Below are 25,575 nucleotides of genomic sequence, written 5' to 3' on the forward strand. Positions count from 1 at the left end.
AACCATTACTACTTGCTGTAAAACTCTGGTGAACTTTGTCTAACCTCCTCTTCTCATTGGCTCAGATAGATATGGTGATAACTCTTCAAGTTGCTAAAACATGGTCATCATGTGGTCAATATAAGTGTGCTAGTGCAATTTCATTATTTATTTAATTATTTTACTTAACATTTGTTTACTGGGAAAGTCAGACTTGGAACAAAGCCAATTTTCAGAGGAGGCCCGGGGAAAGAGACTCCAGATGCATGTTTTTGTAAGATGGGAGGAAACAAGAACACCTGCTGAAAACTCTCACGAACCCATGAGGACGTGCAGACTCCGCACAGAAGGCACACCAGCCAAAAATCAAACCAGAGAACCTCTTCCTTGTGAGGCAACAATGCAACCGCTGCACCACTGCACCATCCATTAGTCTGTGTTCTCTTCCCACCTCCCATTGTCCTCTGTGTTCTATATATGATATAAATACAGTGACAGAATGCAGTACAACACATTCTGTCAAAGCTGCATAACAGAGGCCTTACTGCACCTGACTCTGCCCCATGGCACAATCCCAGGCATCCACCTTTCCAACAAACCAAGCATAACAGAGGCTTTAGTACACCTCACTTTGCACCATGTCAGCCATGATCCCAAGCATCCACCTTTGCAACACACTGTGCTCCTCACACAGCTGACTGCAGGTAGCTATGGAGCATCCCCCCAAAAATCCTACTTTTAAGCAGTCAGTCTTTCTATTTTCAAATGGCCTGTGTTCCTTTAAACCATCACAGGTTACTCCATTCTGTACTGTGCCCCCACCCCACATCAGCCAGCAGGTGTGAAAAACCTCCCTCCAGCAACAGACAAACAGTAGTAAGGTTAATCACACATTTTCCCCATATGCCACAGTTCCATGTAGACTTACCACAGTAGCTATATTATTGTCTTCCCTCTCCATAGTGAACTCTTCTATATCCACTGCTATTCAAAAAATTTCCATAGCAGAAAGGGCACTGCAATGACCACTACTGGGTTTATTTTCCAATTTCAGGACATGTAGTGCATTGATTATGTTAATTAGGCAATTAAGGGTAAATGTCTCTGAACTGTAAAGTGAATGCAACGTGTACCAAACATAGTCTATGCAATGAGACATACACTTGACCCTGCACACCCAAGTCACTGACCCCTACTGTCCCATTGGTGAATTAATCACTCTCACTGCTCCTTGGGGCATTACAGTGCAACCATGGATGGAATACCATGCTGGCATGTTGTTCACACATGTTTTAGTGGAGAAAAGTATGCATAGGCTGCTGTCAGGGTATATACCCCTATGCAGTCCTCAGGCTGCCAGAATGAGACAATATGAGGATCTCTCCTGTGATAGTGCGGTATATTAGGGGAAATCTAGTGGGGGCACAGATGAAAGTAGGGTATGTACACATTTACAGGCTGTAACATGGTACTAAATGGGAAACAGAGAAGTTTTCCCAAGCAGAGACAGATGTGCTATTGCAGGCCCTCCATGGGCATCAACAGCAAATGCTAGAGACAGATAAAAGCAACTAGGGATTCCATGACTTCATGCAGCATGAGTTGAGGGCAGACATTACTGCTGCTGGTGGCCAAACAAGACAATCCATCAGCACAGACAAATGATCAGTGACATGATCTCATAGGCCCAACAGAAAGCCTGTGACACTGCATGGGAGAGGATGGTCACAGGTGGAATCTACCATCACAGACCACCCTAACTGACTCTGGAAATCAAGGGAGTAGCAGTAGAAAAAGTCAAGAGCACTAAGTTCCTCGGTATACACATATCTCAGAGGACCTGTCTTGGTATGTGCACATCAACCACACTGTCAAAAATGCACAGCAACATTTGCATTTCCTACGGAAAATATAGGAGAATCTTCGAGAGGGTACTGACAAACAACATCATTGTATGGTACGGTAACTGTAATGCCACAGATCGCAATGCTCTCCGGAGACTAGTCACAGCAGTGGAAAGAATCATTGGCTCTCCACTGGCATCCTTGGGTGACTTACATGAATCTCAATGTATTAGAAGAGCTGGAAAGATAATAAATGACCATACTCACCCTACTTGTGATATGTTCTCTCTCCTTTCCTTGGGTAGACATTACTGCAGCGTGCACTGTAAGACTTCCAAGCTAAATAGAAGCTTTTTCCCCTTATTCACCAGATTGCTGAACTCTAACAATAGGCATGCCAGAAGCCATTCTGGTCTTTCAACCAATTAACTGAATATTCTCTTGATTAATCCAGTAAATGACATACTGTCATGTCCATTTATTCTGATATAATTACTACTAATAGCATACTTTGGTGCAATATCCAAATCTTCATCTGTCCTGAAACCTGAATGTGCAATACTTTATGCAATATCTTTGCTTCACAGGTACCTGTTAATGTGAAAGTTCAAGTTCATGCAATATCTACTTGTGCAAAACCCTAAAAGGCACATTTTTATACATGTAATGTCTGTAAGTGTCTGTTCTAGTATTACTAAATAGTAAATGTATGTATGTTTCTTGCACTAGGAATGAAGCAACATAATTTCGTTTAGCTGCACTATGTGCAGATCTACATGACAATAAAGTTTATTTTCACTTTGACAAGGAGGAGGAGTTCTTGTTGCTCCTGTCTGGGAAGGCAAAATGAACATTGATATTTGTTAGAAGCCTTGATGTCAGAGCCAAGCTTTATACATGATCCCATGTCACTGCTGGTGATATACTTGTTTTCTATTACCCTATGTCAGTAGCATGGTTTAGGGGTACACATACACCATAAGCTCAGCAATGCTCAGTAAGATCATATCTCCTCAAAAGGTATGTCCTGGATGCAAACATGATGGTGTACCTTAATGCAGGTGCATCACTGGGTGTTTAGATCTCCACATATTTGAAGGTCACAAATTAATGTTTATGTCTCTTTCACTGGTGCTGTATTTATAGGGTCCTCCATCATGAAATAGGACATGCCTGATGGTGGTAGTGCAGTGAACACTGGCAGTGATGGTTGTCTTGCAGTAGTACAATTCAGATTGCACACTTCCAATGTCAATAATCACAAATTTGGAAGATACAGTGCCACCCATGGTCAGTGACACAGCTCTTTTCCCTGCAGAACAAGCCCCAACTCACCTGAATCTGTTAAAGGGCAGATCATGCCCAGCACTCCTGCTCAGGTGGCACAGTCATTACCTACCCATTGCACTTGAAGTGGGAAGTGGCACAGCCACAGAGTGGGGGGCAGTAATTGGAAGAGATTGACCAGTGGCGATCACTGCAGTACCTCCTGGTCATTGCCAGAGATGAGTACCACAATGTGCATTACTCAACAAATGTGCAGGTCAGTCATCTGTGCACAGGTAGATGGCACCAGTGCCATAGCAAAGATGATAGGTCTACTATTGACCTACACAGTGAAGTACATGAGGGCTGTTAGTACATGACCCACCTAATTTGCATGTTGGGCAGGCACATACATATCTCCACAGACTCTAAACATCAGGGCCAATGACATTCATGTGGCCACTTTTGCTCTGTTCCAGTGTGAATACATCCCAGAAATCTGTCAGGTCATATTCATGTACTACTTCCTCTTTATTCCATCTGCCAGTGGGGTGCCTGGTAATGCACAGAATGTGATGCAGCAGAGAAGTGAAGTACATGGGAGTCAGCCACAAGCCACCGACTGGTGGTTATTATCTTGTGTTTCACCATAATCCATGCCAGTGGGTGTTGGTGCTAATGCCAGCCAGTACTTGTAGAGGTTGCAGCCTTGGCCAGGTATGCATCCTTCCCACCTGACTCCCCACAAAACCTGCCACACACACACATGCATACAGTGCAACCAAATCAGCAGAAGTTGTATCCCATGGCACACTTTCTAAAAATATATGCAGTACTGATGGACACCCAGTTCCCTCCATTCCCCTGCCTGTATCAACTCCCTTTCACCCTAACTCTGTGCCCATTCCTGATTTCTGTCACTGTGCCTCCTCTCCACCTATGAATGTGATGACTAGTGTGCCATGGCCTCACAGCTGTGTTGTATGGCTAAGTAATGTCTGATGCATGTTTAACCAATGTACTGTAGAGTGTAGCCTGGGTACAGGTTCATATGTGTACTATAGTAGTAGGCTAATGACCACTAGGGCCCTTACAAGCCCAGCCATGCAACTCAAATATGGCCAACAAATTTGATTTATAGAGAGAAAATTTACTGACTGCCTCTGTCCATGATTGACATAGGCACCAGACCGGGGTGAATTCCCAATTATCCATCCAGTCATTGGGTCTGGTTGCAATTAAATAAGGATATGGAGGAACTCTGCTTCACATTGATGTGGAGCTGTTCAAGAGAAAGACAGACTGGTGTGGGAGACATCCAAGATGGCTGCATACCGGTCAACAGTATAACTTCAGCTCTCACAGTGTGACAACAGAAACTGAGAAAAAGGAGCGCCATTAAATTTCTTTTTGGTAAAATTCAGTTACTAGCTAGAAAATACACTGCCTGGATACCAGCAAAGAAGAAATTTGGCAAACTTGAAAGAAAATTAACTAGAAAAGGTGAATACTTTCTAGGAACCATTCTGCTCAGAAAACAGCAACTCAAGCTTCAGCTTTGGTTCAAGAGATGGCTTCTAATTAAATGTACTCAGAAGTGCTTAAAGAAAAAATAGAAGACGCTTTAACTAGCCATTCATATGAACTGATAAAACTGCAAACATCAGAGGTTGACATGAAGAAAAAGCAGGCTGAATATGAGGATTCTCAAGAAAAACTGTTTTAAAAAATAGTTAGAAGACAGTGTGCACAGAGAAAACATGAGATTTTCTGTTGTACCAGTGAAACTGGAAGGAACAGACTGTATTAATTTTATGAAAGCACAAATAAGCAATTTGATTGGTATTCCATAGCAGAAATTGTTAACTGAAAGGGCACATTGAGTATATGCCCCAAACTTTGCTATGAGAAAAAAAAACAAGACCTGTATTAGTAAAGATGCTGTCATACCATCAGAAATAATTGATCTAGCACAAGGGTTGAGTTTTAGAAATTAGAAACAGCATAATGTTTGTAGAAAATTATTATTCACTGTACACTAGGCAGAAGAGAAGGAAATTTATTTCAGGATTCCGGGAATGTCAAGAGACAGATGTGGGATTCAAGCTGTTGTATCTAGCTGTCTTGAAAGTGTTTTTTCCTGGAGGATCAAAGTTGCTTTTTGATGCAGAGCAGGTTAAGTAGGAAATAAAAAAGTTTATCCAACAAAATATGAATGATTAAGAAGAAGGAGAGACTGCTTCTCATTCTTCTGGAGGTGAGATCCATAGAGAGACTTTGCCAGTGAAACATTTTCCAATGTTCCAAAGGAAAATGCTTGAGAGACGGAAAAAAAGTCAGAAGTTGACTAGAATCAGCAGTATCTTAGACCTGAATGAGAGGCTGGTGTTGGGAGATGGAGAGAAATTAGTGAATAAATGGAAGATAATAAAGCATCTTATCACATTTGAGAAATATGGTTTTGCAAGAAAAAGTGTCTGAAAAGCACTGCACTTTTGTTTTCTTTGTTAACCTACTGGGTGGAATGTAAAGCACATACCTCACTTTATATCGTTAATGTCTAGAAGTGCACTAAAAGGGGGAAGGTAACTGTAAGTAAAACAATACTTGTTATTATCAGTATTTGTATGAAACATTTTATAATATAAACTCCATGTAATATAGAGCAAAACAGTTTTGTGTAGTGTTTAGTCAGAGGAATTTTAAATATGGGGTTATTTTCAGTGAGTGTTGTATGTTTTAAAGATACTGAAGTAAACAAGTCAGTTTTTTGTTGCTGTTATAAGAAATATAGGTTGTACAGTATAACAAGATTGAAAAGGATGGACAAAGGCAGGTTTAATGTTCATATGCTGTGATCTTGGGCTGGTGGGGTGAGGGTGGGCATAAAAGTGCACTGGTTATATTATGTATAGAAGTAGGGTAATTTGTCTTATTTTACAAGGGTAAATGTATAGATTACTAACTTTGGCTTAGCTGTAAACAGGTGTATCTGTAAGCATGAAGACCTTAAAAATAAGACAAAATGAGGAAAGCCATGAAAATTCTAACCTTCTTACAACTGCAAATATATTATCTTGTTTGTTTTCCACTGGCAAATATTCAGTGGAGCCATGATATCTGCAGCTGAGGGCAGCTCCTCATTCTTTTCTGAGTGAAATTTACAAAGACTCAATCCTGAGTACATTTCAATGACGACAAGCTGTCTGCAAATGCTATAGATTAATCTTGAGAATTTTGGTATTTTGCTTGGAGAAATGCAAAATTTAAAAGTACAATGGCAGTGGAAAAATTAAGCTGGAAAAATTAAGTTTGAAATTATGGGAGGTGACTATGAGGTAACAACCTCCCTAGCAGCATTAATACTTTAATGCAGTTAATAGAACAGTCTACAGTTTAGTTTTATTTAAAGATAGCTAGTGCACTTTTTGTTAAGGCTAAAAATTAGTGTTTTCTGAAATGATATAAGATGTTTTTCATATTTGGGTTGGGGAAGAAAGATAAGAAAAGAACATTCAGTAATCATTGTAAGTGAGAGCAGAGGCTGGATCATGAGCTTTAGCATGGGTAACCTTAATTTTAGGTTAGATAAGGCCTGTAGGTGCGTCCATCAATTTGGGGCAATTGTTTCTTTCTGAGGAGTTAAACTTCATCATGTGTTGTTGTCACATCTCACTTTTATTCTTACCAGGATGGGTTTGGATCTGACCCTCGGATCTGCCTCGGCCTTTATATAAAAGCTCGAGGTCTTTCACTAGCTTGTGGCTAAACCCTATCCCAGAGCATGCACCAGGAAAGCTCCCCAGATCTTCTTTGCTGCTAAACAAGATCAGGTGGTTGTTCTACTGGCTCTGGCTAAGTATAACATTTCTACTATTCTCTGTTGCATAAAGGTTGCTTATTCTCATTATTAATTGTTTAAAATTAATAATTTTTTGGTATTGCTTAGTGTACTTCTGCCTTTTGTGTTTTTTCTGCTGTTGCCCATCGTCTTTTGATTAGGCCTTGTATTCCCTACCCCAGCTCTTTCTTTAAAAGTTTATTAGCCCATTTAAGTTAGAGGGTGCTTTCTGTGGTTATTGTTTCCCTTCTGCTTGTTTTTTTCTATTCAAACAGTCAGTTCATTTAAGTTAGAGAACTGCTACCCCCCTTAGCCTATTTAAGTTAGAGGTCTTTGCCCTCCCGTCAGTTCTTTTAAAAAATATATATACATACACACACACACACACACACACACACACATACATATATATATATATATATATATATATATATATATATATATATATACTTATATATAGTTTTTTCTAACAAGCTCTATCCTTCTGTTGCAATGTCTTCTAAGGAGTCAAAACCAGTTGACTGATAGACACTCAATTTGTGTCTATTGTCTTGGAGCTGTCCATCTCCAGGAGTCTTGCTCTATTTGTCATTCATTTAACCACAGAGCACTCCTTGAGAGGAAAAACAAATTTATATTGAAAGGACTGTTAAAAACGCCCTTCTCAAAGGCAATATAAGAACGCCTGGATTTACACAAATCTGACAAATCTCCTTCTGCAAAATCTGAAAAATCCAAGAAGAGATCTTCCTCTTCCAGTGCTCCATTGGAGCCATCTAAAAAGATTGCAAAAACCTTGACACCAGATCTGAAGTCTATCAGATTCAACAGACCTACAGCCCAAGTGCCATCTGTCTTGATGCCAATGGAATTTGAGATTCTGACACGGTCCCCAGTCTAGGAGCCGTTCTCTCTGACCCTAAGGTCACCCATTTTACAGCTTACCAAGTCTCCAGCTGCCTCAACTTGGTCTTCCATGAGCTTACCTGACAACAACGTGGATCAAGTGGTACAGAGGCTATTAAAGACACCAGCGGTGGCCAAGTTGTTATTGGATCCAACCCGAGGGTTTCGAATCCGACCACATCCTCCTCTACTGATTCCTCCTCTGATCTGACCTCAGACTTCGAAGCAAGAATGTCCGGAGCTGATAATAATGGAACCTTTGGATTCGAGACCTATTTCAGGATCTTTGGATCCGACCATTGCTCCAATGTCCTCGGCTCAATCGGAACTCGAGGAGTCTAGGGGCCAGTGCTCTCTGGTCAGGTCTGGGGTGGCTAGTCGGATCTGACAGTTGTCAGATCCAGCTTTGTCTCTTGGATCGGGTGGGCTTGGCTCCTACATCGGCCTCAGGCCCGTGATCCTTGATTCTGAGGATTCCCTTGATCTCTTCAGATCCAGGGACTTCCTCGGATCAGGGGCAGGTGGTTTTTGAGGTGATGAGGAGAGTACTGTCTGCACAGGCAGTTCTGCTGTCATCTCTGAACATACTTCCCCCAAATGCACCGGTGTCTGCCTCTATGTCCTCGATTCCACAGGGATGCAGAGAGCCTAGACTTCAGGATGCCCCACAGGGTAACCCCCAACTCTTCCAAAACCTCCCCGGATTACCCCTCTGAGAAGGTCCCTCAGAAGAGACTGTGCAAGAGGAAGCCCTTAGACCTCCCAGAGGAGTCCATGCCCTCTGATACAGACCTCAATGAAGCTGAAGGGTCCCCACGGTCACCTCCTGATGATGTCTCCTTTGGAGACATCCTAAAAATACTTAAGCAGAGAGGTGGTGGAAAGTCCACTAACTCTTTGGCAGAGGAGTCCGTATACCTGAAGGCCTTTGGATCTCACCCTTCCACCTCTTGGGTGTCTCCACCTTTTGACAAGCTTATGGACTTCATTTCTCGGAAGGTGTGGGAGTCTCCAGCTTCAGTGGAACCTGTTCCTAGGAGGCCAGATAACTTTATCACATCCCCAGCAGACAAAACTTTTCTAACTAAAGGTGTCCCAGTAGATGCTATAGTGGTGGCGGCAGCCACCAAGAAGGAACTCTCAGAGATATCTTCTTCTGTTCATCCACCAAACAAGGAGTCTCTTATGATGGACCGATATGGAAAGCGCATTTTTTCTTCAGTGACTTTTGCCCTCAGATTGCTGAATTACCTAACCCATTTTATTAGATTGCAGAGAGACCTCCTGAAAGAGTTAGGAGATACTGTCCAAGGTTCAGTACCTGAAGGGGTTTCCATTAAAGTTTCCTCCCAGCTCTGTACCTTAAATTCAGTAGTCAACTCCTCCATGAGACTGATCTCTTATGCAGCCGATGGAGTGAGTAGAGCAGGGGGTTCAGGACTTTCCCAAAGGAGACATTCTTGGATGCGCTTGTGTGATTTCACAGAACCCTTTAAATCTTTCTTTGATAATGACCCATTCGATGGCTCATCTCTGATTGGGCCCAAAGTCAGACACACTGACCAGGTGTGAGCAAGAAGGAAAGACTCTGTCTGCTGTAGGAGTCCATTTTTCCCTACCTACCAGACCATATCCAAAACGTCAGAAGGGAAGTGGAAAAATGTGGTTTTGAAAATCTCAGACTGCTTTCCAGGACACATGTGGTGAACCTTCCTCCAGGGGCAGAGGAGGAAGTGGTAATGGAAGATGCCATCCACGCAGCAGAGGGGGTTTGCAGAATCAGGGTGACAGAAAATCTTTCTTTGGTAAGCCCTTTTAGCGCTCCTGAAAGGAGGCCTGCCTGTCCATTTCTGGAGGCAGTCGCGGCCGCTTATATTTGTACCTAGAGGCTTGGCAACATATAATGAAAGACAAATAGGTACAAAGCATCATATCCAGAGGTTACTCCATCCCCTTTTCTTTTCCCATTCCAAACATGAAAAAGATCCCAGAGATTCCACCCAGTCAAAGGGAACAAGCAGCATTAGAAATTCAAAAGCTGGTAGACAAAAGAGTCATCCAAACAAATCCTCGCAGACCAATTAGGATCCAGAACTTACTCAAGATTCTTTTTAGTTCCAAAGAAAACAGGGGACTGGAAACCAAATCTGGATCTCCACAATCTCAACAAATCAGTAAAAAAGTCCAAGTTGGTAACACTGCAGTCAATACTCCCTTTTCTGGGACAAGACAATTGGATGTGCTCGATAGACCTCCAGGATGTGCACTACCACATAAAAATGGACAGGCAATCCAGGAGACACCTGCACATTCAGCTGAGAGCCAGTCACTATTAGTTTCAATTAATAACTCTGATTTCTTAGCACATCTACACATGAGAATTCTACAGTGGTTACTGTCTACTCAGTGGTTGACGCAGGAATTACCGATGTCCCACAAAAATAATGATAACAGAAACTTCCAAAAAAGACCTTCGCTGGTGGCTTCGCTCCACCTATGTGTCTGTAGGCCGATTGTTTGTAATTCCCCAGCCATTGGCCATAGTGACCACAAACACTTCTCAGATTGGGTGTGGGGGCCATTATCTAGGAAAGACAGTCCAAGGCACCTGGCAGGATCACGAGACCCATTTGCACATCAGAGTCCTAGAGATGAGAGTGGTGCTTTTACCGTTGCAAGCATTCCAGGACTCTCTTCCACAGGGAACTATAGAAATGCAGAGAGACATGTCAATTGTATGGTACATAAACAAACCAGGAGGAACCAAATCTTACCCCCTTTGTCGAGAGGCCCCGAGAGTATGGCAGTGGGCAACTTCTTCCCAACATTTTCTGATAGCAACAGACATCCCGGGGAACTCCAACATCATAGCAGACAGACTCATCAGAGCAATTCTCTTGCCTCATGAGTGGTCCCTAAAATGGGAGGTAGTGGAAAACATTTTCCACAAATGGGGTCAGCCTTGCTGCGACCTTTTTTTACCTCCATGAATACCAAATGCAGCATCTACTTTGCCCTTCTCCACCCCCTCCCCGAGGGAATCACCAAGAGATGCATTTTTTCACGATTGGCCCTCAGGTCCCCTCTATGCCTTTCCTCCCTTTCCACTAATACCCAAGGTTCTTCAGAAAGCCAGTTGCTTGGGAAGGGACTTGATTCTCATTGGCCCATACTGGCCTCATCAAATCTGGGTCTCCTTCCTATGGCCTCATCTTCAGGAGAAGACTTGGATTCTGAACCCAATTCCAGACCTTCTGACTCATGTCAGGAATGCTCCATCCCTCCCTCCAAACCCTCATATTGACAGCTTGACTGCTCCGATTCCAACCATAGCCAGGTTTCCCAACCTTTCTTCATCAGTGAAACCCATTCTAATTTCTTCCCATAAGGCTTCAACAAGAAAGATATATAGAAGTAAATGGAAAAGATTGTCTATATGGGCTTCTCATAATCACATAAATCCCTTTACTGCTCCAGTCAACTCCATTTAACTCTATTCTAGAATTACTTGCAAAATTATTCAATGAGGGTGCAGCTGCAGCTACTATTACAATTCAACTAGCAGTGATTTTTAGTTTTCATTTTGGTGAATCTGGCCTCAGTGTTATGTCTCATAGGCTATGCAAGATGTTTCTTAAAGGTACTTTATTACTACAGCCACCTGTCAGAGACCCCCCCCTCACAGCACCATGGGACTTAAATGTCATCCTATCTTGTTTAATATTTCCTCCTTTTGAGCCAGCATCATCTTGCGAACTCAAGTTTTTGACATGGAAAACTATTCTTTTGATAAATATTACTTCTGCTAGGAGAGTATCAGAGCTGCAAGCCTTGCCAATAAAGCCCACTTACTTGCTTATCCACAGAGTCAGGGTTTTCTTATGAACAAACCCCTCCTTTTTGCCAAAAATTTTTTCAGTCAAGTTTGAACCAATATATAGAGCTACCAGTCTTTTATCCAAATTATGAGAATAAGGCAGAATACATCTTACATCAACTGGATGTGCATAGACAATTACATTTCTATGTACACAGGACAAAGAACTTTAGAAAATCTGACCAGCTATTTATATCCTTTTCAGAATCAAAGAAAGACACTCCAGTGACACTTTCAAAATGGCTTTCAGATTGAATAACCTTCATCTATAAATCTCAAAACAGAGATCTCCCAAATAGAATTAAAGCCCACTCTACAAGAGCCATTGCAACCTCTTCTGCTTTTTATGACTAGATTTCCAATTGATACCATTTGTGCTGCAGCAACATGGGCAAGACCACATACCTTTATCACTCATTACAAAGTTGATTTGGCCTCCAGGAACAGGGCCTCCTTTGGTTCCATGATTCTGAAGAATATACTCCCTTGAGCCACCCAAGAAAGATGATGCTAGAGACGCTGTCCCATCCTGGTAAGAATGAAGGTGAGATAGGACAACAACACGTAAAGAAGTTATGTACTTAACATAACGTTCCATATGTGTTTTCCATCTTCGCCTTCATTCTTACATCCCACCCTCCTTCCCCCGGCCATTTTTACTCCTGGAAGATTGAGTCGGTACAATTAGATATCATTATTCTCTAGCCTTCATTATTGTTCTCCGACTTATTAAACTACTCTTATTTTTTCTTACTGTTATTACTGCAAACACGAGCTAGTGGAAGACCTCGAGCTTGTATATAAAGTCCGAGTCAGATCCGAGGATCAGATGTGAGCCCATCCTGGTAAGAATGAAGGCGAAGATGGACAACACACATGGAACATTATGGTGAGTACATAACTTCTTTTTTTGGATATGTATATAGTTTTGTATGTTTGTTCCAAGTTAATAGGGGTGGAGATGTTTTGTCTTTAGTTTTTTGTCTGAGAGTTTTCATTAAAATGATATCTTAAAAATGTGACATAGGTTCAAATGGAGATGAGAAGAAACAACTGTACAAAACACCAGCCTGCCAAAAATTATTATATGCATGCAACACAAAAGTTGGAAATACACATTAAAAAAACACTGTCATGCATATTAGGTGGGAACAATAACTTTTATCATGATGGCTGTGCTGTCCATATTATCCTGGAATATGAATGGCCTTACAGGTATAGATAAAAAATACAAAGTACTGAATTATATTAAGAAATACAGAGTGCAAATAGCAATGCTGCAGGAGACACATTTGAGAAGAAGTGAGCATGTGAATTTGACAAAGAGAGGATTTCAGAATGGATATTCAGCAGAATATTAGGGACAAGGGAAAATGGCAGTAATTATACTAATTTCTAAAGGGGCTCTGATAGTGATAGATGAGGGGAAAAAGCCAGACATGGTAGATTTGTGGTAGCAAGGGGCTATTGGCAAGAGATGATGATTACAATTGCATGTATTTATATTCCAATGAAAACTGCTATTATGGAGCTTAAGAAAATTTGGGGAGAAATAATTAGCTTTCAGTGGAGAATATTATTTATAGGCGGGGAATGGAATTTGATTTGCAATAGTGAGGATGTATCAGGGGTACTTAGAAGGGGCAGTATAATAACAGAGGGTTGATTTCTGAAGAAATTTTTGAAAATATTTATTATGAAAGATGTGAATTCAGTAGGAGGAACTCGGACATAATTTACATATTATTTCCCAAGGTACAACAACTGGGCTAGACTAGATAGAAACTATATTTCACAGGAGCATGTGCATTTAATTGAAAGCTTCAACACAAACAACCAATACCTGTTTCTGATCATGCACCAATAAAAACTAAGATAAAAAAAGCAGGGTAATGAAGTAAAAATAAGACACTGGTACTTTACCACCTACATGTTAAAGAGAGGAATTTAAGGAATGGGTAATGGAAATTATTCAAGCGTTATTAGGTAAGATAGAAATATCTTCAGAAGTTATAACTAGTGACTGGGATAAAATGAAAATTGAGTTTAAAAATAGGGTTGAAATAAAAGAGAAAGATATAGCTAAGAAGTAATAGAAATTGCTTAGAAGGTCTGACAAAGGTTAAAGAATTACAGAATAAGGGAAATTTCACATTACAAGAGGAGGAGCAAATGCATAGTGCTAAATGGGTCTATATCACAACAGCTAACATAAAAAAGTTCGACTGTTGTAATATCGAACCGTTACATTCAAAACCGAAGAAAACTGAAACCACAGAACAGCGATTTTTGTTCCCAGGGAAGAAAATCGCTGTTCCGTTACAAAAAAAAATTAACCTTAAACCTAAACTGAATAGGGGGGCTTCGCCCCCCACAACCTCCAACATGGAAGGCTGTGCCCCACACACACACCCCTACTTAAATATACCAACTCCGAGATTGCACCACAGTGGTTGAAATAGCAAAGCCCCAAAAACGTCCCACCTACTTTTTCCCTGGGAAAAAAGTCGATGTTATGTGGCTTCGCTATTTTCCAATTTCGGACTTCAGAGTTTGATATTACAACCTTCGAACTTGTTGTAGTTTGACATTGTAATATAGACCCTGCTAAACAGAAAAATAAGGGAGTATCTGGATAATGTGCATGAGTATAGAGAGACTGCAGTTAAGTAACTATTTTTTGGTAACAACTCCAAAGCACAAAATCTTTTACTGTAACAACTTTGGCAAAAGAACAGTTAAAGGATTGTTGCCAAACTTAGGGTCTTATAGGGGATTTAGAGATATTCCAGTAATTTTATGAAACAATGTTTAAAGCAGAAGAAAGAAAGAGCACAAATGGAAATACTTAGGGGAAGATTTAATTCTGCCAAGGTTAGACGTAGAAGAGGCTCAACAACTAACAGTTAAGCAAGCAGATGATGAGATAAAAACAATTATGTATAATCAATCTGCAGAAAAGTCTCCAGGAACAGATGGTATTCCTGTGGAATTTTAGAAACTAGGAGGGAAGAAAGTGATAAAGATCTGGAAGATTTTGTTTAACAGTATTTTAAAAGGATGGGAAACACTGACATCTTGGAAGAAAGCTTTGGTTGCTGTGTTGCATAAAGATGGCAAAGACCCTTCAGACCTGGCTTCATATAGACACATTTCAACTCTAAACCACAATTATAAATTGTTTATGTCTAGCTAAATGAATGGCAAAGGTGTTGCCAAAATTGATAGAAATGGATCAGTGTGAATTTGTAGAGGGGAGGCAAACATTTGACAACATTAATATAACAAAGATGATCCAGAGGGAAGCTGTATGTAAGAAAATACCTCTGTTGTTGGCAGGTCATGATGCAGAGGAAGCATTTAACAGAGTAAGATGGCATTTTATGAGTAGGGCATTGGAATCATTTGCATTCCCTGACACAATAATAAGGTTAGTTAGAAGGATATATGAAGGATCGGAGGCAAGAATTAAAGTGAGAGGGCTCCACTCAGATAAGCTGTGTTTGAACAGAGGAACCAGGCATGAATGTCCTCTTTCCCCTTTGTCATTTGCTTTATAATTAGAGCCATTGGTAAAGAAAGTAACAGACTCAGAAAAAAAAAGGGATATCATTGGTGCGGTAATCAAGAAAAGTTGCCTTTATTTTCAGATGATATTATTTTGTACCTGATAAATCCAGAAAAGGTCTTCTCAGTTTTGTGGAACATTTTAAGACAGTTTCAAGTCTTTTTGGGATGTAAAATTAATGAAGATAAAACAAAGCCTGTAGCTGTAAATTATGTACTCATACAGGAATTGATTCAGTAATACCCATGTTTATGGGGACATGATAAGATGAAGTATTTAGGAATATGGATTTAGGAATTTCAGATTCAGCACAGCTCCTCGTGGTCCTGCAGAGTGTTACAAGCAGCAGAGAGATGAAAACAGACACTTTAAACAGGTTAAGTATTTTTTTCTGCCTTTCTACTTACGACTGCATATTCTCACCAAAAAGCGAGTTTCTAGCTATTCTAATATCGGAAAAAGCTTGTTTTTGCATTTTTACTGTTCCTGCACTTCTTTAAATAGTTTTTGTGTTGTTTAACTGTTGTAGGCTACACACTCAAGTGCACTAGCCTGTATAAAGCATTTACAGTGTTTTTCTGTTAAGTTACTGTTATTTTGTTGAGAAAAAATATATATCCTTGTTTCCCACGTTTTCTGAACTAGAGTAGTCCAAGTTACAGGTTTTGCTGAATTTTGGGCTGTGGTATAAGTTACTGTGTTGCCCATATCCTTACCTGGATAGGAGGAAGCTTCTCTGTTCACCAGTGAGAGTGGGGAGCTTTGAGCAGCCTATCTGTCCCTGGAGGAGTGGTCTCAGCCAAGCAACTAGTAGCTTATTGGCCGTTTTGGTCTTATTCCTATCTCTTTCAAGTTACCTGCCTTAAAACACGCATTTGCGCGGTTTTGCACTTGTTTCAGACTCAGCACATCTCCTTGTGGTCCTGCAGAGTGTTACAAGCAGCAGAGAGATGAAAAGAGAGACTTTAAACAAATTAAGTATTTTTTTTCTCTGCCTTTCTACTTGTGACTGCATATTCTCGCCAAAAAGCGAGTTTCTAGCTATTCTAATATCTGAAAAAAAGCTTGTTTTTGCATTTTACTGTTCCTGCACTTCTTTAAATCGTTTTTGTGTTGTTTAACTGTTGTAGGCTGCACACTCAAGTGCACTAGCCTGTTTAAAGCATTTACAGTATTCTTCTGTTAAGTTACTGTTGTTCTGTTGAAAAAAGAAAAAAAAATCCTTGTTTTCCACCTTTTCTGAACTAGAGTAGTCCAGATTTCAGGTTTTGCTGAATTCTGGGCTGTGGTATAAGTTCCTGTGTTGCCCATATCCTTACTTGGATAGGAGGAAGCTTCTCTGTTCACCAGTGAAAGTGGGGAGCTTTGAGCAGTCTATCTGTCCCTGGAGGAGTGGTCTCAACCCAGCAACTAGTAGCTTATTGGCTGTTTTGGGCTAATTCCTATCTCTTTCAAGTTCCCTGCCTTAAAACCCACATTTGCACGGTTTTGCACTTATTTCAGACTCAGCACAGCTCCTTGTGGTCCTGCAGAGTGTTACAAGCAGCAGAGAGACGAAAAGAGAGGCTTTAAACAGATTAAGTATTTTTTCTCTGCCTTTCTACTTGTGACTGCATATTCTCACCGAAAAGTGAGTTTCTAGCTATTCTAATATCTGAAAAAAGCTTGTTTTTGCATTTTTACTGTTCCTGTACTTCTTTAAATTGTTTGTGTGTTATTTAACTGTTGTAGGCTACACACTCAAGTGCACTAGCCTGTTTAAAGCATTTACAATATTATTCTGTTAAGTTACTGTTGTTCTGTTGAAAAAAAATATATATCCTTGTTTCCCACCTTTTCTGAACTAGAGTAGTCCAGATTTCAAGTTTTGCTGAATTCTGGGCTGTGGTATAAGTTCTTGTGTTGCCCATATCCTTACTTGGATAGGAGGAAGCTTCTCTGTTCACCAGTGGGAGTGGGGAGCTTTGAGCAGCCTATCTGTCCCTGAAGGAGTGGTCTTAGCCCAGCAACTAGTAGCTTATTGGCTGTTTTGGGCTAATTGATATCTCTTTCAAGTTCCCTGCCTTAAAACCCGCATTTGCGTGGAGTTGCACTTGTTTCAGACTCAGCACAGCTCCTTGTGGTCCTGCAGAGTGTTACAAGCAGCAGAGAGATGAAAAGAGAGACTTTAAACAGATTAAGTATTTTTTTCCTCTGCCTTTCTACTTGTGACTGCATATTCTTGCCGAAAAATGAGTTCCTAGCCATTCTAATATCTGAAAAAAGCTTGTTTTTGCATTTTTACTGTTCCTGCACTTTTTTAAATTGTTTGTGTTGTTTAACTGTTGTAGACTACATGCTACGTGTCTATCCCAGAAGAATGCAGTCCCCCAGACATTACAGACACACAGGTGAAACCAGCCCTCTCCAAAGTAAAAAACACAGCATCAATGGGACTGGATGATATCCCGGGCTGTGTCTTACAAGAGCTCCACAATGAACTAAACCCTCACATAAACTCACTGTTCCAACTCAGCCTTACTACAGGTTATGTACCCAAAGAATGGCGTACAGCACCAGTGATCCCGCTCCACAAAGGTGGCGCCACAACGGATCCCGGGAACTATCACCCTATAAGCCTGACTAGCCTGGTCTGCAAGGCTATGGAGCGCATCATCATGGATCTCATAAACAAAGATATTGGGAACCTCCAAACACTGAACCCTACCCAATTTGGCTTTGTTAAAGGCAGATCTTGCCTCGTAAACCTAGTTGACTTCTTCGAAATAGTAACCAAAGCCATAGATGAGGGAAAGGTAGTCCACACAGCCCACCTGGACCTCGCAAAGGCCTTTGACACAATACCCCACTCTGGCATCATAAATAAGCTTACCAGCTTAAATATTAACCCATATGTCACAAGATGGGTTGCAAACTGGCTCAGGGATAGAACTCACATGGTCAGAGTTGCGGGTGCCATGTCCAACTCTAAACCGGTTACAAGTGGCGTCCCACAGGGCTCAGTCCTGGGACCCCTCTTGTTCGGTATATACTTCTCTGAGGTACAGGCAAACACGGGAGGACTGTTGCTTACCAAGTTCGCAGATGATTGCAAACTGTGAGCCATAATCAACTCGCCGGCTGACACAAGCATCCTCCAGAAGGTCCTTACCGAGACGGATACCTGGTGTCAGAACCATGGCCTCAAGCTAAATGCCAAAAAGTGCATAGTCATCCCCTTTGGGAAAAACAAAGTGCCCACAAACTACCACATAGGAGGTAATCCACTAAGTACGGAAGAAGTAATTAGGGATCTGGGGACCCAAGTAGATAGTAACCTCTCCTTTGACAATCACATTGCCAAAGTGGTTAGAAAAACCTTCAATATAGTTCACCTAATCACAAAAGCGTTCACATCTAGATCAAGAGAGGTCATTGTGCCCCTCTACTCATCACTCATCAGGCCCATAATTGAGTACAATGCCCCATTTGGGATGTACCTTACCCAACACCTGCAACAGCTGGAGAGACCTCAAAAATACCTCACCAAGAGGATTGTGGGCCTCAAACAGATGCCCTATGCAGCTCGACTAAAGAAACTCCAGCTCTACTTAGTTGCTTACCGCCTACTCAGAGGCGATCTCTGCCTGACGTACAAGGCCATGTCTAACCCAGAATTGTTGGACATGCTCCACCTCAAGAAAACCAAATCCATTAGAGCTACATGCTCCAGGGATTTAAACCTTAGCACAACAATAAATAGGACATGCTGGAGGGATAGATTCATATCCCAAAGGCTTCCCTCACTCTGGAATAGAATCCCAGTCCATGTTAGGCACAGCCCCTCGCTGACCCTCTTCAAGATAAATCTTGATGAGTGGATGGCAAATCGTACATTTACTCCTGGGATCACTTCTATGGCCCTGCTGGACAGAGGCTCAGGAATCTAGTCTAAAAGGGAGGCGAAAGCCAACACATTCTGGCTAGGCTTATAAATGCCCTAGGGCAGATAGCCTAGTACCTACCTATGAAACTACCTATGAACCTAAAAGGCTTCTGTTATGGCAGCTAAGGATATGTGGGAAGAGACCAAACAAAAGATAATACAAACATTGAGAAATTGGAAACTCTTATTTATGGGTATGGACAGTAAGGTACAAGCAGTGAAACTGTTTTAGTCTATTTTAGTCTTGTATACAGGCCAGGCATACTTTTATCAACCTGAGGAGAAGTTGTGGACAATAATTGATAAAGAATTGAAGGAATTTATCTGGGAGGGATAGAGGGTAAAGTTAAGTGGGATAAGTTGATCCTTCCAATTGAAGAAGGTGGTTTAGGTTTATTTGATTTGAAGGGATATTTTACAGCTACACAGTTAAGGCTCATATATATAACACAAGCAGAAGGTTATAATTTAAAGTGGAAATGGATGATGATGGAGCAAGGGGGAAGTTCAAGAAATTAAGAGTGAAATTTTGCACGCAAGTCCTTAATAATAACAGCCATACAGAATATTATATTCATAAAGTAGCAGAAGGTATTCCAAGAACTAAGCCAATACAAGCATGGAATTAAGAGATTTTGCCAATAAGGATTACTGCAAATAGGGGTACAGAGAATAGGCAAGAGGGGGATGGAATTTACTGGAGAAACCTGGCAAAGGAACCAAGATATTGGGAGCAAATAACTTAGCCAAGAAATAGGTAATAGAATGGGATGAAGCCAAGAAGACGTTTGGATTGCAGGCTAGAGACTGCCTTCCCTATCAGGGCTGACCTCAGAGTACAAGTAAAGGGATAGGGGAATTTTAAGTAAATAAAATACCTGCTCTGGTAGAGTTTTTAGATGAATGTATGACAGGAACAGCTGTTTAAAAAGGGATAAATTGTATGACATATAAATATTGCATGATAACTATATGAATCAATCAGAGGAGGTTAGAAAAGATTGGGAAGAGGAACTGGAAAAGCAGTTTACAACTAAACAGTGGGAAGACATATGTATGGCTCTCACATATTCAACCAAGTCCAGAAAGTTTAGGATCTTTGCTTGGAAGTGTTTGCATAGATGTTTTATATCCACAAGACGTTTTCCTCAAGTAGATAGCAAATGTTGGAGGTGTGATGGAAAAGAAAGAGGTAATTAGGAATGTATGTTTTGGAAGTGCAATGAGTTGGCAAATTTAAAACATTCCCTACAAGGTACTCTGTCAAAGATATTGGGTGAGCAAATGGCTGTAAGTAAGGAACTGATTCTTTTGAGCTGGGATACAGGATCTGAATTGTCTAGACATAGTAAGACCTTATTAAGTTTAATTCGGTTGGCTGCCAAAATGCGATTACTAGAAAATGGAAATCACCAACTGTATTTTGAGGTATTGAATACTGTAAAAGAGATAAATGAACTGGAAGAGGGATCTTTAGAAAAGGGAAAGAACAAACAACATAAAAGTAAATGGAAACTGTGGAAGAATACATGCATAATAATGCTCAGAAGGAGGACTGAGGTTTAAAAGTCAGAAATTCAGTATTTTATTATAATGTTGGACTGATGATAGTAGCGAAGAATATATACGTGATGTATATTGTATATAAATAGAAAAATTTTAAAATGCTTTGTTTTTTTTTGTGTTTTTTGTTTTTGTTAATGTATGTTTGCCCATGTCTTAAGTGATAATTTAATAAAAGTGTTTAAAAAAAGTCAAACTAGGGATGGTTTCAGTGTCTGGAGGTCTACTGTGTCCTTGTTGCTAATTCTTTTCATGCATTTTCAAATAACACCTGTCAGACTAATTGTGCTGTAGTTTCTGGGATCTGCTGAAAGCCCTCCCTTATGAAGGCGGATGACTGGTGCAGTCCTCCATTCATGTGACACAAAGCTGTTTTAAGAGTATATTACAGTTAAATAATCACTCCAGGAGTCCTGATAAGTCATATTGTACACTGTTCTGGAGGCATCCTGGGATGTTATTGGGGCCCATTGAGCCCTTTTACTTGGTTTTAGTGAGTGCAGCCAGTACATGCTCTCTACTTAGAGGTGTTATGTTTTAGGGTATTTTTGGGGGGATGGTTGGGGTGAGAGGGGTTAAAGTGTAAGCTGAATTTTTCGGGTCTATATAAAGTTCAACTGTCATATGGTCAACACCATATGATCGAATTTTTGAAAGTTCGAACGTTTTAGCGGAGATCTCAGGACAGTGCAGAATGGGAAGATTTCCCTTTTCTGCACTGTAGTGCAATCTCGGAGTTGGTATATTTAAAGAGCAGGGAATGTTCAGGGTGAAGCCCTCCACGTGGGGCTGCAGGAGGGCTTGCCCCCCTGCTTAAAATGTTCGGGTAGGTTATTTGTGTAGTTTATTTTTTTTATTACATATTCAAACTTTTAAAAGTTCGATCATATGGTGTCGACCATATGACAGTCGAACTTTTGAAAGTTCGATTATCTAATATAGACCCGGATTTTTCTGCCAATAGGTTCACTATATCTTTAGGCTGAGTGAATGTGGCACCATTAATCACCAATTCAGCACATTGCTATGTCCTGGCCTTGAGGTTTCTCACATAGCTGAAGAAGGTATTATGGTTATCTTTCACCTATCTTAACCTCAAAGGTATTACTGTAGTGTTGCATCTATCAGTTTTAATCTTTGTTGCATCTAGTCTGGACCAAAGTTGTAGACCAGATACAACCTCTTTGCCAGTGCCACAGCATATTTTGCACGCCTTCTGTCTGACGTGGTTTCCCTTGCAGCTACTTCCTCCACTGGCTTCTCAGCCAGAACCTGCTCTGCCTGTCTCATGCTACAATGGCAATTTCTTTATCTATCTGTCTACATTTAGTACTGCACAGAGCATGGAATATCCTGTGCAGGTCTTCAGAGCATTCTGCAACATGTCACCAGAGTAATCTAAGCAGTTCATCCTTCATCTGTCTTAACAAACTCTTGATGATGTTTTATGTCTGAGATGGTGTGGAGTAAGGTGTAAAGATGCAAAAACATCTGTATTGTTTCATCTACAATCATCATGTGCCTTCATTTACTCCATCATTTTATCTCTGTTAGTACTTTTACCTTGATTTCTAATCAAACTGTGCTTTCTTAGTAAATAATTTTATATTAAATGCTATGTTGTTGTGTTGCGTCCTTTATTAATACACAGGTAGGCTGTAATAGTGCAGATGGCTGACTGTGAATGGAGCAGCACTAAAGTCGCCGGCTGGTGTATGTGACATATAAGATGAAGACAGCAGTGTCGATAACAGAAGGCATTACATGGTTGTAGTTAGGACTGTTGTGGTGAGATTATTGTGACTCAGTGCCAACATCAAAAGGTAGCTGAAAACTAGGTGACTACTTTGATTATTGTTGATGTAGGATAGACAACCTATGTAGGCCATAATTATGTAAACTTAACTTAAGTGGTTTATGGATGTTGAGTAATCAATTATTTAGCATCCAGTAGGTGTCTTTAAATAACTGTTGCTAAAAGTGTTTTTGATAATAAGCAAATCTTCTTGTTTTAGATTGGTGTTCACCCCTTTTTAATAAATAAATAAAGTAACGGTAGTGTGCCATGAACTGAAATCACAAGATATTTTAAGTGTTGGCTGGCTTCACCACCACCTATAATTACAGCTATATTTTTTATTGTTCTTCATAGACTTTCCACCAATTTTTCACATAAAGCTGAAAGATTTTGTCATATTGGAAGGAGAGTCTGTTACTCTGTGCTGTCTCCCTGCTGCTAATCCCACTCCATATATTACATGGACAAAAGGTAAGACTTCCAAGAACCCTAATTTGTTAAAGTACATTGCCCTGCAGTTTAGCACTGAAGTAGCAGACAGCTGAGAATTCAGTGGTGTTATGACAGATAAAAGCATCCAAGCCCGTAGCATGCATGAGACTCTGAAATGATCTGATAGTATTTAGTGTGAACAGCTTGCATATGTATTTAACTAGCTACAAATGTATAAGTAATCATATTCATCTCATTAAGAATATGCCAACACTTTGGCAACTTAGCTGAAACAGAATGGCTTTACCTGTAAGAGGAAGTTTTCTTTCTTTTTTAAAATTAATTTATTTGTTAACTTAGGAAGTGAACTGATACTTCTCAAACCTTTTCAGCCATAACCCAGGCAAAAGTAAATGCAGTGACGGTATATATGTAATGCAGTGTGTGTGTGTGTGTGTGTGTGTGTGTGTGTGTGTGTTTGTATGTAGATAGATAGATGTATAAAAGGAGAATTTTGGAACTGCTAATGCTAAATTAAGCAGCATTACATGATATATATATATATATATATATATATATATATATATAGAGAGAGAGAGAGAGAGAGAGAGGGGGAGAGAATTTCTAATTTAGAGAAGCTAAATCAAACAGCTTTGCCTTAGAGACAAAACGGAAGTACCTGGAAACACACACGACCATGCATACAAAAGGAAAGCATACAAACTCCAGTCAGTCCACTCACGTCACTGGAAACCAAGATGAATACCAGACTGTGCCTTGTTAGGCAGCAGCTTCATTCGTTTAACCCTCATGTTGCTCAAGGTTTCTTTATAACTTCTGCAAAGAGTTAAACACTTTTGTTGCTCTGTATTGAGCTGCACTGTTTGTTTTAGTAATACCTCATGTGGGTAAGTAGGGTGAGGGGGTAAACTATCCATCCGGGTTCTTATTTTGAAAAAAAAATATTCTCAGTGTTTTGGCCATATTTATTTATTATGGTATACATTATATATATATATATATATATGCACACACTCACACACACACACACACACACACACACACACACACACACACACACACACACACACACACACACGTGTGTATACATATGCGTGTATGTGTGTGCATATGTATGTGTGTATGTGTATATGTATATATATATATATATATATATATATATATATATATATATATATATATAGATATATATATATATATATATATTATATATATAGTTAGTACAATGTAGTGCAGTAGTGTTATTAAGAGCTTATAAGCGAGTGGTTTGCTATGCTGCTATCATTATATACTGTGGACTTCTTCCTTTCTGACTGGTATTCTGGTTCTAAGAGTTGATATATATAAATGCAGCCCCCCCCATGCAAAAATATATGTTTAATGTTTCTTTTTTAGTATTTGCTGCTGTGGTAGGTGGAAATTGTTGCAGTGTTTTTTTTATGTTAAGTGTAGGGTGTTTTAGTTAGAGAGTTTTGATTTCTGCTGTGGTTTATATATTCTTTTAGTGCTAGTGTGCATGTGTTATTTTGTTTGTTTTTACTGGCTAAATGTTTACATGTTTAAAATGTTTGATTAGTTTGAACATGGCATGTATGTGTTTTGGTAGGTGTGATTTGTGTTTACTTTTTTGTTGCGTTTTGTTTTGATTATTTTTGGCACTCAGTGATTTGCCATGAACCCATGTATACATACTCACATACAAATGTAATACATTCAAAATAACATTGGTTCAGAGATTTGAAACAAATATTGAACCTCAAAACCTTGAAAAAAAAAAAAACAAAAGCAATAAAAAGAATTTTTTTTTGCAAATATTATACCTTCTCCAGGATTGCAAAGCACTGGCAGAGGAGCAACCTCCCAATCATCAGAAATAACAGTACCCGTTATAAAAGCCAGTTCGATGTTTTGAATGTTGGACCAATTGACATTCAATATTTTTTTGATTAAATGTATGACTCATACAAGTTTACACACGACTGTTAAAAAGTCTTTGTGATATAAAAAATGTGACCACAATAAATAATTTCAAAACTTTTCCCACCTTTAATGTGACCTATAACCTGTACAATTCAGTTGAGAAAAAAATAAATCTGTTAGGGGAAAAAATATAAAAAATAAAAAAAGTGCAATACGCTGGTTGCATAAGTGTGCACAGCCTTAAACTAATACTTTGTTTTGTGTGCACACCCTTAAACTAATACTTTGTTGAAGCACCTGTTGATTTAATTACAACATTCTGTCTTCTTTGGTACACACCTGCCATCAATTAAAGAGACTCTGATTAACCCCAAATAAAGTTCAGCTGTCCTAGAAGGATTTTCCTAACATTTACTCAGTTGCCTGCTATAGCAAAAGTGATGGTTCACAGAGAGCTTACAAAGCAGCAAATGGATCTCATTGTTGAAAAGTATCATTCAGAAGAAGGGTACAAAAAATTTCCACAGCATTGGATATACCATGGAACACAGTGAAGAAAGTCATCAAAAAGTGGAGAAAATATGAAACAACAGTGACGTTTCAAAGAACTGGACATCCCTCCAAAATTGATGAAA

General features: G+C 39.9%; 1 protein-coding gene across 2 annotated transcripts in view; it reads left to right on the forward strand.

The window, feature by feature from the left end:
- The window catches only part of SPEG (striated muscle enriched protein kinase), a 2,687,905-nt gene that overhangs the window by 2,429,193 nt on the left and 233,137 nt on the right, over nucleotides 1-25,575 (forward strand). For both annotated transcript variants that reach the window (XM_044075871.1, XM_044075873.1), the window contains one exon: nucleotides 22,922-23,038. In XM_044075871.1, coding sequence (XP_043931806.1) covers nucleotides 22,922-23,038 — 117 coding nt within the window. The remainder of the gene's footprint in view (nucleotides 1-22,921; nucleotides 23,039-25,575) is intronic.

Source organism: Protopterus annectens, chromosome 6.part1 (assembly GCF_019279795.1).
Source record: "Protopterus annectens isolate FY-2018-M chromosome 6.part1, PAN1.0, whole genome shotgun sequence".
NCBI lineage: Eukaryota > Metazoa > Chordata > Ceratodontiformes > Protopteridae > Protopterus > Protopterus annectens.